The 12952-nt window shown below is 42.6% G+C and overlaps 1 protein-coding gene across 3 annotated transcripts; it reads right to left on the bottom strand.

Annotated features, from left to right (window-relative positions):
- Positions 1–2584: 2584 nt before the first annotated feature.
- Positions 2585–8420, bottom strand: ETFBKMT (electron transfer flavoprotein subunit beta lysine methyltransferase). 3 transcript variants are annotated; one of them, XM_061353754.1, is made up of 4 exons: positions 7808–8420; positions 7090–7444; positions 4250–4380; positions 2585–3512 (listed from the first exon to the last, which is right to left on the bottom strand). In XM_061353754.1, the coding sequence occupies exons 2-4, from the start codon at positions 7410–7412 to the stop codon at positions 3148–3150; spliced, it is 819 nt and encodes a 272-aa protein (XP_061209738.1). In that variant the 5' UTR covers positions 7413–7444; positions 7808–8420; the 3' UTR covers positions 2585–3147. The 3 variants fall into 3 exon arrangements, with proteins under 3 accessions (XP_061209738.1, XP_061209739.1, XP_061209737.1); XM_061353755.1 differs by lacking the exon at positions 7808–8420 and adding an exon at positions 7486–7801 and having other exon boundaries at positions 7090–7371; XM_061353753.1 differs by lacking the exon at positions 7808–8420 and having other exon boundaries at positions 7090–7801.
- Between the last annotated feature and the right edge of the window lie 4532 nt (positions 8421–12952).

The following is a 12952-nucleotide window of genomic DNA, read 5'->3' as shown; positions in this document are numbered from 1 at the left end:
GTTAGCAATGGTGGGCAGGTGACACACTATGTTGATATTCTGCATCTGGAAGTAGCAGGGTTTAGCTAGGGTGATCTTACATGCATCTGATGACACTTAGGAAGCCATGAGTTTAGGCAACCATAAGGAATATGTTTACATTATAATTTTACACTTGTCATAGCCACAGTTATTTGAAGTGGTGCAGAAATAAACCAGTCTTCTACTAATCTATTTAAAATTCATGTCAAATTGCATGGAAGATAATATAAGTTGCATCCAGTAATATTAAAGGATATTACGATGTCTGTCAATAATCTCTGTTCTTCTGTTGATTATATGGTTTATGGAAGAGCAAGTTCATGTAGAAAATTTGTTCAAGTGTAACTGAAAGCGTAATTTTCAAACTCCAGTGCCTAAATGCCTGGCTTCTGCTGCATGCAGTGCCATGTCTCAGCCCCGTGATGAGTACATTCCTATGATACTTATAGGTACAGTGGCATTAGTACAAACCATTCCTGCAAACAGGAGAAGTTGGTTTTGCTACATTAGCAACTTGCATCTGAAAGCTGTAATTGCAGTGACTCCTTGGACCAGATTGAGGCCTAAGAACGTAATCTACCACATTTTATTCCCTTTCTTGGCTAAAGAGTAGCTTATAGGATTGCCCTGTGGAATCCCTGTTATCAGTCAGGGCCCATCATTTCTTTGAAGTCCTGGACATGAGTTGGCAATAAATTTGTTTTGTACAGTTTTTCATATTGATCCATCTAGCTGATTAGGCAGCAGCAATGACACTCTCAGTAGTTGTGACAAACAAGTAAAGCATAATGACCATGCTGCCAGCCCTGGCTTCAAGAAAGCAACTGCAAAAAAAAGTAAAATTGTGAGCTAACTCAGGTGGGACGGGGCCTCAGAAGTTTTCTAGTCTAACTTCCTGCCACCTCAGAACTCAAACCTGCTTCATTACGGCTTTATCCAGCCCAGTCCCGAAAAACTGAAGATGACAGAACCTTCACAAACTGAGGGAATTTGTTCCATGGCTTGACTATATTAATGGTGGGAAGATTTTCCCTTCTATCCTGTTTCGACCCTCTTTTGCTTCAGTTTACAACCCTTCTCACTGGAAGAGCCTGGCTGTCATCCTGCCAACCTCCTCCATAGGTATGGTCAGGCTGCTTGTAGATCCCTTGAAGCCTTTGCTTTTCCAAGCTGAAGAAGCCTAGTTCCCTCAGACTATTATTGTAAGACGTGTAACTACAACACAGCGTGGTGACTATTGACAGACTTTCATCTCAAGTGCTACAACCAGAAAGAAGATTCTAAATGGAGTTGACATAAAGCAGCTAAAGGTGTAAGAGCACCAAAGTCTTTAACAGCAAAGGACACTTACAGAACAAATTCTATCTGTGGGACAGTGCAACTGCTAACCTCACTGCCCGAGTGGTTCTTTTTCCCCTTGTTAACGTAAGTTTGGATTTGTCAGGTTGAAGGCAAATGCAGCTTACACTGTGTCCTTAAGCATGCATGTAGGTTTACATCTTCTCCTGTCGCCTCTACTGAATGTGTAACTTAGTGGTAGATTCTCATCTGTGCTTAAAAATCTGTACAACACTGCAATGAATTACCATTGTATTTTTAGGCTTGAAAGTTTAACATAAGTCATGTTAAATCCTTCAGTGTCAGAGCATGAGTCTGTATGCTTATGTGTGTATTATTAGCATAACTACTGAATATTTGTTGATTCAAGTTAAATCACAATCATTTTCAACAAGTGTTTACAAGCATTGGGTGAAGTGGGAGAAGAACGGTCTGCACGTGTTTCCATATTGTTTGGATATTGTTACTGTTGTATGTTGTTGGGTGAGCACTGCAGAATACTTACTGAAGATTAAAGTTTGCAAACCTCCTGTTTGGATAGTTATGAAAACTTTAAGTTATATTTTGTAACCATGTGCATTGTGAATGTGTTCCTAAACCTCCTACTTCATGAACACCATAGTTTTTTGAGAGAGCACCACCTGCTTTTTCATTTTTATAAGCTTCTACCATATCACCTGATATTTGGATAGGTGTAGGTGCACTGTGTTCAACTCCGCAGTTACTAGTTACTCATCACTGCTTGTCCAGTAATTAAATGCTAAAGGGGACAGTTGCTGCAGAACTTCCTGAAATGTTGGTTCTTCTTCAGATGGCTTCAGTCACAACCTCCGGCCTGTGTTTTAACCCTGCAGAGGGTTCTTCCTTGACAGATGGACCTAAGAACGATTCTTAGGCTCCTTGTTCAGTATCTCCTCCAGAGAAGAGAAAAATAATTCTACCTGACTTTTTAGTTCCTGTTTTTATTTAATTACTTTCTGTTCAAAAATGTCACGGAAGGAAAGATTTCTTTACCCTCACCAGTTTCCCATGGTGAGAGATTGCCTTTTTTTTACCCCTGCAAAGTTAGAGAATGTAGATCATTTGACCTACTCTAAAGGATAAAGTTACCCTATAGCCATTATTATTTAGTCACTTCCCACTTAGTAAAAACTTCAACTCTAGCTATAGTTCAAGAAGTGTAATTTAGATTTGTGTACAACTCCTGAATAATCACTCCAGCAGCTTAAATGAAGAGAAAACGTTTTATTATAGAGGGGAAGGGGGGAAAGAGTCAATAAATTACTTTGACATTCAGAAGAGATACCTTAAAAGAAGAGCAAGGCACTTTGAGCACAGTATGAGCTAATACTTTAGTGGAGAATTTTATGAAGGACAGCAATAATTTTCATTGTAATTAAGCTGCAGCAGTCTCTGAAAGCAGTGCAGTAGTACTTCAGGCACCACCTTTTCCCCCACAGCAATATGCTGGATGTCCAGTGCGTTTCACAATAGTGTCAAAAAGCAAAACATGAATATATATGAAAAACATCAAGCATGCAAACTCTTCCATGTTACTTGTCTTTGGATTTATCCTTCAGCAGGCCCCTTTGAAGACAGTTTGCATGTAGTTTTTACCTCAGATGGAGCAAAAGCCTCAGTGAGTACGACCAAAATCAATACAGAGAAGGTACAGTAATCTACTTTGCATCAACATTGTGCTTCATGTTGAATTCCCATTTTCAATTTACACACTTACAAAAATAAAAAAGCCAACCAAGTGAGACAGAATTCATTAGAAAGCCAGCTTCAGCAGCTTTCCAAGCTATCTGAGGGCTGATAGCTCCAAACAATACTTGATGTTAATCCATTGTTCTCTTGTCTAGTATACTCGGGAAGTGAATATTCTATGACTTTGTGCAACTGACTGTGAATACGGTGGCTTAAAAACTGATGCCTGCCAGGGTCACCAATCAGCACTTCAGTTTGCTGTATCCTGATGCATTTCCTCAGCCAGTGATGCAGACCATCAGCAAGCTGTTCATCGTAAAACATATCTCCTAGAACAATGAGGTCCCAGTTGCCAGCCTCTGAGTTAATGATGTTCTTAATGGTGATGGGGAAGGGATTCAAGTGGTTCAGTTCACAGTTCAAGATCATTGCTATTCCTGCAACTAAAGAAAAGACAAAACGAAAGTTACGTTTTTGCATTCTGCCACTCATGCCCCATACAAATTTCCTTGACACATCACTCATCTCTTTAATATTTTTGTTTATCCTATCTAGGAACTTCCACAGTTTTCATTATCTAGCATAAGTGATAGAATTCTACCCTCACTGCACCATGAGGTAGGAAAGAATATTCCTGGAATGGATACCAATGGAAACCAATCACAGAATTGAACCAGAATATCCCAACTGCTGAACCCAGGTCATTAAGGCAGGACACTTTATGTATATACTTCCTCCCTAACCAATGTGTAACTAAATCATGAATAAACTGAATTCATAGTCAATCATGGGAAAACTAAATGGGGGGTGAAGGGGAAAGACAAAATCTAGGTCCTAAAACATGGAAGGGCAGGAAATTGCTATGGTCCTACAGAGAAGCTAACTTGTCACCTGTGCTTGGAATTCTCCTCCAACCCAGCTGTGATGGTGTACAGGCAACACTCCATAGGAACTTTCCTGTTTGTTCATTCTACAGAGTTAGGGAGATATACCCAGTACAAGAGAGGTGGGTATAACCCAGCTTCCCATACTGGCAAAATCCATCCATCTTTTTAGCATTCTTAGAACTCTCTTTGGAACATGAATTTCTCCCCAGTGGAGCAAAGAAACATTTGTGTTAAATGTGCTTTAAAAATTAATAAATATCTTTACACAGAGATGAAAAGAAAAAAGGCCTTACTAGGGTCAATGTCATTAGCAAGGACTTGCGATGCACCGCTCATCACAGCAGCTATTGCTGTTGCTCCACATCCACTTCCAAGATCCAAAACCGATCGTCCTTTAACAACACGTGGATTATCTAAAATATACCTGAAAAGAAAAAACAGCATTCAAGCAATGAATGGGATTATGCAGATTTCTGTTTTGCATTACACTGCATCAGAGTTCTTGTCACACATGTAATGAAGCGTAGTATCTTAAGAACATGACTCCACATGTGCAACTGATACATGGCTCCTTCTTTGTTGCTACTGATATAAAAATGAAAACCCATCGTCTTTCTCCCCTATTTGTCTTCCAACCCACCCCCAAAAAAAACAAAACCCAACCAAAAAACAACCAAACAAACCCAACCAAAACCCAACCAACACAACAACAACAACAACAAATTAAAATTGATCCAAGTAAGAAACATTTTATTTCAATCAGCTCCTTCTCTGACAGGTGAGCTTATCTGATACACGGACACAAACTGCAAGGTGACTAAAATGCTTGGCACCAGACTCCGGAAAAGAAGGATCTGTAGAAATTAAAAGCAATCTGACTGAAGAAGCATGAGGATATATTCACAGTTGAATATTGTACCCATCAAAAGACAAGGCCTACCCACTGCCCTAAAATACTGCTCATGCAACTGCCTGGAAGAACAATGTCTCCTCTTACTTTTCCTGAGCCAGGCAGACACAGATACAAATACTTGTAGTCTGCTTAATGTTGCTCCTGAGTTAGGAGTAAGCAAATGAGATTTAAGCAGTAGTGAGCAGAAAGGGTATCTTCACCCAGTTGCGGACACCTGCCAAGAGGAATCCACAAGCAAAATCCTCTGGGCTGGAAATGGAGAACTGACAGAAAGCAAGCAGCAGTTACTGCTGAACACTACAGATCATCTAGCCATTACCGAAGGCTCACAACTTAAACAACTGCCTCGAAATTCAATCTTCTGCAAATGGGAAGGCCTTAAGTGAAGGGGACAAGAGCCCCAGGTGACAAGTTACTGCAAATTGCCATAAATTCACTACCAATTTCCATAACTTCTTTTAAAGTAGAAACAGAAAGGATTCTACGTCTGTGTTGTGTTCCAAGATGGAGGATTATAGCTGACTCTTTGCACAGGGCTATGGGTAAGCACAAGTTTTGCTGTGGGTTGAAATGCAGAGAACTGTAATGGAAATGTTAAGATGGGTGTAAATGGCAAACGGATGGATGGAAAGGCCAGGACCTAGAAGCACCAGCAGGAATAGCAGAATGAGGCCTAGTAAGATTGTCAAGTGTTAACGGCACCTAATGGCTAGAGCCCAACACATCTGTATGCAGATTCCTAGGAGCCCAGCTTGGGAGAACGAAAGACAACCCACCCTCGTACTAAACACTTCAAGCCATTAAGAGACAACAGCAGGAAGGTCAAGACCAGGAGTGAAGATACAGAACACCCAGATCAGAATAAATCAAGAGACATGAGGATGGCCTGACATCCTATGCCTCTTGTCCTGTGTGTCATCACAAGAAATCCTACCAGTTTAGGTATGCAGAGTTTGGTGCTTTTGAGTATGTAGTTATAAATCTAGTAAGTGAAACTGTCTCAGTTTTTAAGGAAAATTACGTTCTCCCATGGCACCCACACAGGGCGTTATGCTGCTGTTGGGAACTGCTGTCTGCTGTGCTGGGTTAACAAGATGCCTTGGGTTTCACCAAGAGGAATAGCTTGAAATGGGAGAGTCCTGATGCTATGGAAATGCCAACCATGAAACCAGCACAGTTAGGGAAGCAGCATGTTTTCAGGCTCCCTTTTTCTTTTTACTTTTTCAGATTATGCAGATAATGTCTGACATCTCCAGTACATCAAACAAGTGCTTAAACACAATGAAATGTCAGATAGTTATTATTGCTACCCAAATGTCTGAGCATGTGGATCATACAATGACAAAATGTAAATACTACCTTACCTAACTTAATCATGCAATATTTAGGAGCACTCAGGTTCATCTACATGGCAGACTAATCAAGTCACAACTTACCTGTAAGACTCCTCTTTCTCCTGGTCAAAAATACATGCTTCTCATGCTTTCTGACAGAAAAACAATAAAGCCCAATTCAGATCCTTCTCTTTCATCTATTTGGGGGATGTCTGACAGCTTCTTTGCTGTAGCAATTATAAGGTTTTGCTGCTGATCAAAGTGAAAGATCTGATTTTACAGAATAAAAGAACTCTAACTAGTTGTTGGAAATCAGGAATATTAAAGACATTTTGACAGTAAGCGGCCAAAACCAAAGTGTGGCTTCAGATGTGACTAAGAGACAGCTACAATAAGGCTGCTGAAATCCTACATGAGGAGGATGATACAGGCTAACCAACACTCCAAGTGCATCAGCATAAACTTACTTTTCTCGACAGACCATACCATAAAAGAAAAAAAAATAATTAAAATAACCAAACCCACGTTATGACAAAACAGCAATCCTCTTGTTCAGAGTGACAATGAGTGATAAACAGCTCACTAGGTTTTGGTTGCACAGCCCTCCATAGACCCAAATTCAGCCCTGTTGTCAACACATGCATAGCCACTGAAGAGAACAGATTTCAACCCAAGAGCTCTAAATTGTTCTATATACAACAGGTGCTGAACTTTCACTGCCAACCAGCAAAGGCTGAGCCTTTCCTATATAAGCAGAGGAGTATGGATAATGCACTCTCATGCAGGGCAAATACACATCACTGGAAATCACTACAAACACAGCTAGGTTTGACATCCTGGCCCACAGCAAACTGGACTTAGAACTTCAGTGATGCCTGCTGGTTACCTGGAGAGGGCTTGGCCTCCTGGCCAGTAAATTGCCCAGAACGGGTCCCCGTAAGGCCACAGGTCAGGTTTTTCCTTCCAGAACCTGCAGCGAGGTGTGAGGAGGCGCAGACGTATTTCTGGTGTGAGGTGCCCACTGCTGGTGACTTCAGTGTTCTCCTCCAAAAACGCTCTAACCTCGGGGTCCAGAGACTTGCCGGCGCTCCAATGGCTGCAGCGCTTCCAGCGCAGAGAAGGGCCTCCTCCCCTCCTGCTCCTCCAAGCCTTGGCAAAGGTGTCCTGCCTGCCCAAGAGGAGGAGCCACTTCCAGCTGCGGAAGGCCATGTCTCCCCACGATTGCTAAGAGCACAGCTTATCTGAAGCAGATGATGAGGCAGAAAGCTTGAAACAAACTCACAGGATGTTGTTTTTCATAGCGAGATGACTTCCTAAAAGGAGAACAAGGTCAGTGGTGTTTCCTCAGTAACTTCAAGGCTGTGCACCACCAGGGTTTAAGGAAGGAGGTGCATGTGCTCTGGTATGACCATGAATGCGTGCCTTGCCCCTTCTCAGCCTTTGGAATCTGAAAGAAGGGCATTTAAGGAAGAAGGTAACAAGACACCCATTCAGGAGTGTGCTATGAACATATCCAGTGAGAAACAACCAGCTAGCAGGATAGCAGACAGAGCTAAAAATTAAATTTGTGGCCTTTTAACATTTCTCTGCACACAGCAACCTACCCCATTTAAGGTTCTTATACTGAAGATTCTGCAGCAGGGCTCTGGCATTGCAGGACCTATGGACATAGCAAAGGTTATCAGTAGGTTGACTGAGAGACACTGTTAATTACAAGTATTATGAGGATGACAAGTCTTTCAAATGACAGCATCTTTTCAAAGGCAAGCAATTAAAAGCTTTCCTCAACAGATTTTCCTCTTTCTCAGATTTGGCAGGCTGCCAGCTCCAAAATGAAAAGTGAAAATAAATAAATAAAAAGAGCACCCCAAGAACTGATCTTAATCAGAATGCTCCTGACTTTGCTTTTCAGTCTGTATTTTAAAGGCTCCGTTAGTCTTACGGAGCAATAGTCACATGTGGATGCTCTCAGCTGTAGAAGAAAGGAGAACTTAATGTAGCCCACTCACTGTGGGGAACTATAGAAACATGCTCCAAGCTGTCTGAAGAGAGAGAAGCTGAGTCCAACATGTTTTTAAAAATGAAGTTTTTAGAAGGTGAGACAGTCAGACTGTATGAACGCTCACTGAAAGGGCCCCTGACACCACTCAAGGCCAGTTTTAAGGTCACAAGCAGTGGAAAAAAAGGAGAATGGAGGATTGGTATGTCAGAGTTTAGACTAATCTAAGAATCAGGAGAATGGAGTGTGAAGAGCTGCAGCTCTTGGCTGAGCAGCAGATAAAGAAGAATCTCTCAGCACCTTATTATCCACCACCACCCTGATTCTTTCTTATGCTGATCCTGCGATTGTTCCTCCCAAGGGGTGGCCTGAAGAGAGAGCAGCTGGTTTTCTGCCTTGCTGCTCACACCTCCTTCTTCACCCATCCTTCAGCATTTATGGATCTTTTTCCTTCCTCATCTTGCTCTCTAATTTCAGTCACTGGACTTACTTGCTCCAGGGCACAGTTTTTGAACCTCCCCCTAAACTGATGACCAGAGAAATGTTTGAGGCCTGCACTTCCACAGGAGCAAGACCATAGGTACAGAGACACGGGAGAAACTGCACTTGGTGGTTTGTGGTTGTTTTTTCTCTCTCTTCTGCAATGGTTTTCATGAAAAAGCAGAATCATGCACCAAGAAAATCAACTTCAGCCTGCCCCTGCCCGTTTTTCACAACAGAAGAACTGTGGCCAGCTTCACCATCTAGAGCTATGAAGGTTGTCCTTAAAAAATAATGAGTCAAAGGGATAACAGGAAAAATATGCTAATAAAATAAAGTCTTAACACTTCATGTTTCACTGTTTCATTTTTTGTCTGTAGTAAAATATGTATTTTATTGGCATTTTTGTGTGCACTGGCCTCTGCTTCAGGTACTGGGTTAGTTTGATTGCTTATTGGAATGTTAAGCCATGACCGTCCTTCCTGTTACACTTTGCTATTTAGGCTGATAGTCCAGTTAAGTCTTTGCTTAAGTCATTGGCTAAAAGCTTTATATTTTTATTACAAATAAATACATGTGTCTGAACACTTTGAGGTTTTCCACATCGGAGAATGCCATTCCACAGTCCATGTAACTTACAAACATAATTAATTACTGCCTTTCTTCTTGTAGGCAAGGCTATATAATCCTCACTTGCTTGAGCGAAGCATGAACTTAACTGAAATCACAGATACAAATCTTACCAGCTAATGCTGTGTACTGGTTCCCCCCCCCCCTCCCCATGAATTACTACAAAGTAGCAGGGCTCTGATTCAGTAGCACATTACATCGCCTGTCACAATGGTTACTCTTTCCAATTGAGTTTACGTAAGTACAGGATGGTTTGGGTTGGAAGGGACTTCAAAGCTCATCTAGTTCTAACCCATTTGCCACAGCTTCTCTGGGCAACCTGTGCCAGTGCCTCACCACCCTCACAGTGAAGAATTTCTTCCCACTGTCTAATCTAAATCTACCCTTTCCAATAGGGGTAGAAAAATACCTGCTAAGAGCTGCCCTCAAAATGCCAACCTGAGTTTAGGTATTCAGTGTAGGAAGGTGTCAGAACAGATATTCTTTCATTTGACAGTCCTGGCCTTCCCATCTTACTGGGAATAAAACGAGTGGGTGAGTAGAACACCGATAAAAACAAACAAACAAACAAACAAAACCACAAAACAACAAAAACACAACAAATCACACAATCAACTAAACACAACACCCCCCCACCCCCCCAAAAACACCACTATCAAACCGTAACCAAGCCAACCACCCAAAATCCTGTACAGTTTAAGCTTTGAGTGCCTTTCACACCGTAACCACCCCGGCCCACGCTTCCCATCGGAATCAGCCAGACCTAACCGAGGGAGGCCAACACCGCGCCATCACCCAGCGCCGCGGCATCACCGCTTCCACTCAGACGTCCCCAGCTTGTCACCCGGGCCGGGCAGCCCCTGCCAAGCGGCCGCCAGCCCCGCAAGCGCAAGAGAACTGGCACCGAGGCCACGGCCTGCGCCGCCCCAACCCGTGCAGGCCCGACCGCACCGCTACAGCCGCCGCTGTCCCGGCCGCGACACTCCCCGGCGGGGCGGGACCGCGACACGGGCCGGAGAGCGCCCGGCCCACACCTACCTGCTGCCGGCCACCGCCGCTCCGCTCCGCTCCTCCCGCTGCGCGGGGCCGGGCCGAGAAGGGCCGAGCTCCCGCCCGCCCTTAAAGCGGCAGCACTGCGGAGCAGGGGGTACCGGCCCCGGCAGCTTCGCCCTGAAGCGCATGCTAGTGGTTGGGGTTATCTATTTCCATCCCGCAGCGGTTCGGGCCTTGCCCCTCTCTAAATGTAGGCCAGTGGTGGGCATCGTGTGCGTGCTCTGCTCCTGCTTCAGTTAAAGTACTTTTAAAAAGGCTTGTGTCAATGTGAACTAGGCCGTACTTTAAAATGTTAATAAAAATACATGTGGGAAAAGGAGTAGCAACACATACTCAAATTTGACAGCAGTAAAAATGGTATTTCATGTATTTTTCTTCCTTTACACACCACAACCAGGCCAATGCCTCATCTGGCATAGCCCAACCAATCCTCCCGATCTCTTTGAAACAGCAACAGCTATTGAAGGTGTCAGCCACCAAAAGATGGTCCTGTCAGTGCTGCAGTCAGTTTCTCAGGCAAGCTGGACATCCGTTTTCCTTTCCCTCTACATGTTTCTCTTCCCCATGCTCCATCCATCCCATTAACGTTTCTGCTGCTCCAAAGATCCCTTCACTTCTCCCCAAACCCTCTCCAGTGTAGACAGGAGGGAATGATCCTCCCTTACAGCACTGTTGTTTTTACTTGGGAGGACGCAGCCCTGCCCGAGCCACAAATTGTGGGGCGCCTCCTCGTAAAAGCTATAGTCCCAGGCGGCCAAACAGAGATCACGTCGGGGTCACCAATTTTGTTATAAAAATTCCGTCTTGGCCATGATCTGATTTAATTAATTTTTCATTACAATTGATTAATATCGAGAGGCGATAAGCAAGCAGCGCTGGGTGCGCCGGGGAGTCTCCACTCCACCCAAGATGCACACTGAGATTTCTGGGGTACAGTCTCTTACACTCCTCAGCCTTGGGTTTCAGCCAATCCTGTCGTCTCCTTCACCCAAATACCGACATGGTTCCTTTTCATTGTTCTCCTCCTGTTGCTGGGATCTTATCTTTGGGTGATGAAACTTCTTAAAAAGTCATTGAATTCCTTAGCAATACATTAACATGGAATGTCTGTCACAAGCTTAACCACTATTTTAGCCCCCTCAATTCCATTTCTTATATAGTTACATATTGAATACACAAGGTTCACCTCATCCCGTAACAGAATGTATCCCTTGATTACCTAGCCCCCTTAAGGTATTCAAGCAGTTAAACAAAACACCCTCTGTAGTTAGCAAAGCATTTGAGACATTCAAGTAGTTAAAAAAAGTACCCCTTAAAGTAACAAAGACTTTGATTAAGAAGGATTATTCCTTTGTTCCTTCTTTTCTTTTCATCATTGTATTTACAGGAACTCCCATCTTAATCTGATCATTCGTATACATTCTACACATGATTTCGATTCCTCCCGAAGTGCAATGATGACAAGGACTCCTAAGTTTCTGACACGAATCATTCCTACATACCTCACAATTCCCCCCTTTGTTTTTGTGCAACTAATTGATTCGTGTCTTGGCCTCCAATTTAATAACTGCCTTTTGAGCAGCAGATAATAATGGAGTCATCTTTGTTTTTAATATCATTAACGAGTGGGTTCCTCCCTTATTTTCTGGTTCCAATGGCATGATGGTTAACTGCATGTTTTGTATAACTGTATGTATCAATCTGGTGAAACATGGGATTATACGTGGAATAATTAATAGTCCTCCAAATATTCCTAATATCACTATACCAATTTTAATGATCTAGTCCCCATTTAAAAATTGTCCCCAAGATCCCAATCCTCCTAAATTGATTCCATTCCAGGTTGATACTGGAACATGGGCTACCTTTTTCATTTCTCCCACAAGTTCACTTATGGCTTTTCCCTCATCATCTATTTCTAAACAGCAATTACTGAGATTGAATTTTCCACAGACCCCTCCTTCTTGAGCTAGCAAATAATCCAAAGCCAAACGATTCTGGTATATTGCAGTTCTCATTTTAGTATTTTGCTTTGCAACTAGTCCTAATGCATCTCCTGTTTTATTTACTATTATTTCTACTACCGCTTGTAATCTTATAAACCTATTCAGCATATATATAGGAGTCCTGTATCCCCAGGAACCATCTTCAGCCCACGTTGCCGGATCATAATAAGAAATTATTCGTTCAGGTGGCCACTCATTGTCTTTCCAATTACCTATTTGTAGTTCTGTATCGTTTTCTCCTTAGTTCACCTGTTTCTGTATATAACTGGACTCCCAAGCGTTCCCCTCAGCTTATAGGTAATAAAAAGAAACTGGTCTGATGGTTCCTAATATACATGATCCTGTCCAGTTTTGAGGTAAAAATGCAAAGGCTATTTTACCACAGATCCAATCATGTCCATCTGGAGTGGGCCAACCATTTGGTATGTTAGTTCCATTAGTCCAGTTACTGAATCGCTGATTTATTTCTCTAGGTTTTCCCCATTTTTCCCAGTCTTTTTTTGTCCTGTTCCATATATATATATATCCCCCTCACAAAGTAAATTTCCTACAGGTTTTCCACCATTTTCTAAATTCTACCA

This window comes from Neopsephotus bourkii, unplaced genomic scaffold, assembly GCF_033783945.1.
Source record: "Neopsephotus bourkii isolate Nb327-2 ecotype Australia unplaced genomic scaffold, CSIRO-AGI_Nbou_v1 NB_690, whole genome shotgun sequence".
NCBI lineage: Eukaryota > Metazoa > Chordata > Aves > Psittaciformes > Psittacidae > Neopsephotus > Neopsephotus bourkii.
Note: the sequence above shows the minus strand (reverse complement) of the source record. Positions and strands in the feature narration are given on the sequence as shown.